We start from the raw sequence: 6939 nt of genomic DNA, 5'->3' as shown, positions 1-6939 counted from the left end.
CGCTGGCCATTTCCCTAGCTGGGCATGCAACCGTCTGGAGAGAGAAATGGCCACCCGACTGGTGTGGAAGGCAACGGGAAACTACCGTGTACCATACCCACTTCCCCAGGATGATAACTCTTCTGCAACGACAAGGCCACCAGGCCTTAAATAGAAAAAGACGGATATAAATCATAAGACCAAAAAAAAAAACAGTAAAGTAGGGTCGGGCCATAGTGGGGACACCGGACAAAGCATATTTGGGAAGGGCAGGTCACTAGTCTACAGAAATTATTATAGCTGAGTGAGATAAAATCACTGAAATAAACGCTTCGATGTGAATCTGTAAAGGTGGAAACACAAATTTCAATAAAAGCATTACACTTAATGACAATTATGTGTTTGAAAATGTATTACTAATATTAGGGTGAATACGATTAGGGTTGATCGTCTGTTTATAATAATTTATAGCCATAATTAAACATTTTTCGTAATTAACAATGTAATGAAAATATTTTTAACACCTGTTGACTGTAAATTCACTAACACATAGGTCATAGCAACCTAGAAACTAGACTACGGTCTAAATGTAATTTATCCCTTTAAGCTTCGATGCGAAGCTGAGGAGGTATTGTTTTTACAAACTATGATGTGTTTTTTTTTTGTGTCCTACAATATCTTCTAAACCGCCGAACCGGTTAGGTTCTATAGACCAAAAATCTTACCTAAAAAGTACTTTATTGAGCCAAGAATAACAAATAAATCCACGCCTACCCTTTGTGCATCCGCAATGAGTGTATCAACAGACAACAGGCAGGTATTTGAAAGTATTTGTATTAATTGTTAATTTTGATGTATAGGTAACTATAATGTATGGAAAGTGTTTTTATCACTTTCAGTTGTAATAAGTCATATAGACCTGTGACCTCTCCGCCCTAATATGCTCCGTTTCCATTATGCCCCTACCTCTCTGTACTGTTTTTTTTTATTCAATTCATATCACACGGCGAATCTGTTGTTTTTAGTTTATTTGATTACAAGTTCATTAATATTGTGACTAATCAGACGGTTGTGATCAGTCAAAACACATCATTTTTATTCCATTGCACAGACCGAACCAGTGATCCGATAAGCAATCTAAAAACAGATTTGAATTCGTCATAAAGTTTACTTATGATCGGTCACAGTACTTTTTCTCAATTTTTAACTTTAACCTTTTCCAAATTTGATTTTAAAATTTGAAATTTTATATAATATTCAAACGTGTTCTATACAAAGTAGAAATAAGATATCGAAGAAGTACCCTAACCAATAATAAGTAAACTTCATGACAAATTCAAATCTGTTTTTAGATTACTTATCGGATCACTGGTTCAGCCTGTACGATGGAACAAAAAATGTATGTTGTATTAACTAAAATGGTTTTTACTCATAGACAAAATAATTTAAATTAAAAATAACACCATGAAGCTTTTACAAATTAATCGGTAAATTAATTGACATGATCGAAATTCATTAAAACCACTTTTTTCTTAAATATTGCCTATACAAAACTCCTTAAAAACTAACCGCATGCAATCCCCTTAATGATGTTTCTTTGTAAATTTCTATTTTTAGGTAAATTATACCTACATATTAATTCTTAGCAATTGTTAAACAAAAGAATAAACGCTAGTACTTGTTTTTAATGATGTGTCTGTAGAGCGATTCAAACTCCTCAACTAGCGAGGTTAACTTGCTGTGTTTGTTCTTGTTTCTAATTAAAGAAGTACGAAATGTTAACTATGTATTTAGTACAAAAAAAAATCATGTTTAGCACACATAAGCTTTTTTTTGAGAGCATAAAAAGCAATTTTACTGTCGAATATGTTTATTGTTTACAAAACAATAGAAAGAGCGGATTGACCATCGGTGGAAATTTTTTTTTAGAAAAATTTGATTTCATAATATTTGTCCATTTTTTTTATAATTTTTTGATATATTTGTGTTTTTGAGACTACGAGACGGCGGTGCGGTGGTTTGACATTGGAAAAATGTCATGGTCCTAGGGTTGATCGCAAGATCCTTGGCAATTATTAACATTTCTCATCTTAAAAAGCACTGCGACTATGATAAAAATTGGCATAAATAATTCCATCAATCCAAGTTCCTGAAGCCACAACATACATTTTTTTCTAAAATCTGTAGAAAAACTATATATTTCATAAAGGAATACAAAAAAAAAAAACGAAAAATACACATAGACTATAGTCAATTTTTAAGTTGCCATGTGTAAAGTGAATTAACAGTCAACCGGTATTAAAAATATTTCCATTTATGTTTGTTATTAAGAAATATTATGGGTAACAGGCAACAGCGGTATTTTAGACAGGCGGTCAACCCTAATCGTATCCACCGTAATACTAAAAATACATTTTTGTGATGGATAATTATAAATCGTGGTCAGGTATGGGACTTTCAAACATCAAATCACGTCAGCCGTGGCCGTGGCCCAAAGTTTATGGATTTATCTATCAAAAGTTAATCTTGTTTGTTTTCACCATGGTTGTGAGGTAACCTCTGTTATGTACAATATATAAACCCTTTCCGGTTACCGTAATTTGCCACAGTTTATCAAAGCCGTCAGTGATAACCATAAACGTTCGTGGTGATAACTTATATCATGATAAGCCATTAGAACCGCTGAGGGCATCTATGCAAAATGCTTTTTTAAATTTTTAATTCATTAATCATTCGTATTTCGTTGAACATGTGATATGTAAGTATTTTATTCATATATTATTAATAATTAATAATGTTGCGTTAATTTTTTAAACTTTTATGAGTAGATTTGAACGTTAAGCAATATCATGGCTAAAAAAAACATTCGTAGTATTCTGAAAAAACCTGATTCGGCAAGCTTTCTAGTCAACACATACGATTCATCAGAATATAAGCCTACAGACGAATACATTGAAGTTGAAGCCAACAAAGATCCCGAGCTCATCCCTTACTGTTGCAGTTCGTTTTGCTATTTGGGAGTTTTTATTTGGCTGTTGTTGGATAAAAATTACAATTTATTACTTGATCGGAACTGCTTGTATATAATAGCAACATGTTATGTTATTGAGTTTTTTAAATACACATGCTATTGCTACCTAGTCAGTAGATTACCACATCATCTTAAGTTGAAAACTAACCCAATTGTGTGGATTTTCCAGTTTGTGATCAGTACCATTCTTGCAATCGGCTTAGCATACTTTTTTTCTGTTCTGTTTGGTGCACCAGTATTCTCCAAACAAGAAGAAACCCTTGTTTTTTCAATACTTATTGCATCAGTTATAATTACTCCAACTGCTATGCAGCTGGGTTCAAATATTTTGCCATTGCTATTAACAGAACTGCCAGATACTGAATATTTAAGTGCTTTAGAAAAGTCTGAGAGAAATAATTTTCGTGGCACAGTTTTAGGAGCGTTTGTTGGTGCAATAGTTGTACCATTCGATTGGGAAACTGAATGGCAAAGATGGCCAATTCCTTGTTCCTTAGGCCTTATTTGTGGACATCTGTTGGTAAACGTTTATGATATTATTTGTTGGCAATACAAATCAATAAAAAAATTATCCGATAAGCGAGTTTAAGTGTATTCATTGTTCAATATAAAATGGATTTTTAACTGTTCAGTGTTAGGTTTTTACAAATAACAACAAAATAATTATATATTTATATAATATGTTTTTTTTAAATAAAATGCATTGATAGTATTTTGTTTCAGGCTATTGAAGCATATTATTATACTGGATAATATATAAAATAATTTTTCTATAAGTTCCTTTTTTGGAATTGTATAATATGCGTGTCTGTAAATATTTTTAAAGTTGGGTCAATACTCTAAATAGGAAATAAGGTATCCTTAAAATGTGCATCTAGTCATTTAGTCTAGACAAATTTTTATTCAATAACTATGAATTTTCTACATAATTCATAAATTTTTAATTTCTGATGTTTATTTGTTTTAGAAGTTTAGTTTTCTAAAATATCTTCACAATGTAATAAATGATTAGCTTTGTATTGAGTATTATAGATTTGAAGTAATTACTTTATTTGTTTAAAAATATAATATTAATAATGTATATTTTTCGATACACTACATGACATAACAATAATATGTGTTCCTCGAATTAGATTTTAAGAATAACTATTATGTATTTTGTAATGTAAATGTAACATAATTATGTAAAATTAAATTAAAGAATTCACTTAATAAAATGATGTATAAATTATTTTAGTTATTTTATCTTTTTTCTGATCGCTATGTCTATGTTAATATTCAAGTACTGTTCGAATGCTGCAAAACAAATACATTTAAATTAATATAAATATTTAATAATACATAATATAATACTTATCTGAAATTATAATACCTTTTTCCTGAATGTAATAATTCAAAACCTTCATTTATTGAAGTAAATGGAAGTTTGTAGCTTACAAATTCATCTAGCATGAGTGACTTGTCTAAATATTTTGAGACTAGTCGTGGAACGCTATCCTTGCTTTTCCATCCTTTTAGTAAATAAATATGTTTACACTTTAAAAATATTCAATTTAATACTAATATATACCTCCAAAAGCAGTTCCTTTCCATGTTCTTCCAGTAACTAATTGGAAGGGTCGAGTAGAAATTTCTTGTCCAGCACTCGCAACTCCAATTATAACAGATACGCCCCAACCCTTATGACAAGCTTCAAGAGCAGCTCTCTTAAAATATTTGAAATAGTATTTTAAATAAAATGTTTACAAACATTATGTAAAATAAACATACCATTGTCTTAACATTACCGATACATTCAAAAGTGTAGTCTAATCCACCATCGGTCAAATCAATAAGAACTTCCTGAATAGGTTTTTCAAATTTAGTTGGATTCACAAATTCAGTACAACCAAAAATTTTGGCTAAAACAAACAAGAATTAATTACTTGAAATATTGTTACATAGATAATTATAATTCTTTGTACTACCTAACTCAAATTTGTTTTCATTAATGTCCACACCAATGATTCTTTGAGCCCCTGCTTCTTTACAACCCATAATTACAGCTAATCCCACAGCTCCTAAACCAAAGACAGCACAGGTGGAACCAGAATCTACATTTGCGGTGTTTAATGCAGCACCAAAACCAGTGGATACGCCACATCCTAAAAGACAGATTTTGTCAAAAGCTGCAGTTGGATCAACCTAAAAATATAAAAGTCAGGTATTTCATGTTTAAAATCAATTATGACCTTTATATACCGTTGTTAATATGTATTAGGATTTAGGGGTTTTCATATATATGAGGTATCAAATAAAATAGTTAATTCACATTAAAAATGAGTTTCTATGCACTTAGTTCCGGGACGATTGACTGAATATAAACAAGTAAACCGTGTGTAGGACAATGGTAAGAGAGTCAAGACTCAAGAGTCAAACTAGCATTAGTAATACATCAGGGTTGATACTGCAATATAAAGTTACGCCCTTCGCTATTGTCAACATGAACACATAAGCTCACTGACTATTGAAGAAAGGAAATTAAAAATGAAAACATATGTATAGAAAAGTAAATGTTATATCATTGAAGCAATTGGATCATAAAAAATAATCATTACCAAGTATAATTTTATATCTTTTATTTTAGTATTGATAATTATTATTTATTATCTTAATTGTTTTTAATAATTTAAATATTCTCTAGCCCGCATGAAATTAACCTTATTAACACTAGATTATGTAACTATCTTTATCTGTATATGTGTTATAAATGTTATTTAATGTACAACAATATTATGATATTTGATGACACATAGTTAATATTATTTATTTATTTAATGGTCTAATGAGTTTATTTTTTGAAAAAATTTGTCATCACTCACTAAAATAACTTAATGCTATTTATAAAGTATAGTATGAATTAGGTGTTTTTTTATATTATATTATACACCCACTTTGCATAAGGAAATGTCAGCAACAACAGTGTATTCACTGAATGTAGAACATCCCATAAAATGATACAGCGATTGACCTTTGCATGTGAAACGTGAAGTGCCATCTGGCATTTTCCCTTGCCCTTGCGTTAATCGTATTTTACTACAAACATTAGTTTTCGGAGACAGGCAAAATTTACATTCGCCACATTGAGGTATATATAATGGTATGACATGATCACCTTAAAAATGTATTATATTTTAATTTTTTGTATGTAAATAAAGTGTAACTTAAAATTACCTGGCTGAAATCCCTGCACACTTGGACCTACACTTTCAACAATACCAGCTCCTTCATGTCCTAATACACATGGAAAAGAACCTTCTGGGTCAAGTCCATCCAAAGTATAAGCGTCTGTATGACAAATAGCCGTAGCAATTATTTTCACTCTGATTTCATTTTCTTTTGGGGGCGCTACTTCAATATCTTCGATAGATAAAGGTTTCTTTGCTTCCCAAGCAACTGCTGCCTTGCATTGAATAACCTAATATAATTATAATTTAATTGTAAGTTTGAGATTTATCTATATAAGTCAAATTTATTTACTTTTCCTGTTGTATCTCCCATGACACTATAAATGTTATTGAATTACTTAATTACAAAAACAGGCAACTAAGGAAAATAGGAGTAACAATAAAAGTCACACACACGCACTAAGATTCAAAAATTGACCTGACAACTGACAATGCCAAAATCCATCAATTATCCACAATTTCATTCTTATCAAAATAAGAGGATATATAATATATTGTTTGGAACAGTGCATATACATTAATAATAATTTATCATCTTTTTAGAATCATTTACAGTCTATAAATCTTAATAATTTGACAAGTTATAAAAGTAAGAAATATGAGAGGTATAATATTTATACTACTGAAATAACAATATTGATTTGTTACACTGAGTGCAAAATTAAGCAAACAACTTTTTTTTGTTAATCAATAGTTATAATT

General features: G+C 30.2%; 2 protein-coding genes across 2 annotated transcripts; one reads left to right on the top strand and one right to left on the bottom strand.

The window, feature by feature from the left end:
- The first annotated feature begins 2608 nt into the window (after positions 1-2608).
- LOC126839400 (phosphatidylinositol-glycan biosynthesis class F protein) lies at positions 2609-4126 on the top strand. The gene is made up of 2 exons (XM_050574720.1): positions 2609-2737; positions 2808-4126. The coding sequence occupies exon 2, from the start codon at positions 2829-2831 to the stop codon at positions 3597-3599; it is 771 nt and encodes a 256-aa protein (XP_050430677.1). The 5' UTR covers positions 2609-2737; positions 2808-2828; the 3' UTR covers positions 3600-4126.
- On the bottom strand, positions 4109-6799 carry LOC126839399 (alcohol dehydrogenase class-3). Its single transcript, XM_050574719.1, has 8 exons — positions 6530-6799; positions 6224-6467; positions 5944-6164; positions 4978-5194; positions 4781-4911; positions 4581-4716; positions 4383-4521; positions 4109-4306 (listed from the first exon to the last, which is right to left on the bottom strand). Exons 1-8 carry the CDS (start codon positions 6548-6550, stop codon positions 4282-4284), a joined length of 1134 nt encoding a protein of 377 aa, XP_050430676.1. The 5' UTR covers positions 6551-6799; the 3' UTR covers positions 4109-4281.
- Positions 6800-6939: the final 140 nt, after the last annotated feature.

The sequence above is a fragment of the Adelges cooleyi genome, unplaced genomic scaffold (genome assembly GCF_023614345.1).
Source record: "Adelges cooleyi isolate 19-005CV unplaced genomic scaffold, UGA_ACOO_1.1 ACOO_flye_CR_arks_rails_tigmint_CR_PRNA_30, whole genome shotgun sequence".
NCBI classification, from domain to species: domain Eukaryota; kingdom Metazoa; phylum Arthropoda; class Insecta; order Hemiptera; family Adelgidae; genus Adelges; species Adelges cooleyi.
This window is presented reverse-complemented; position numbering and strand designations above follow the sequence as displayed.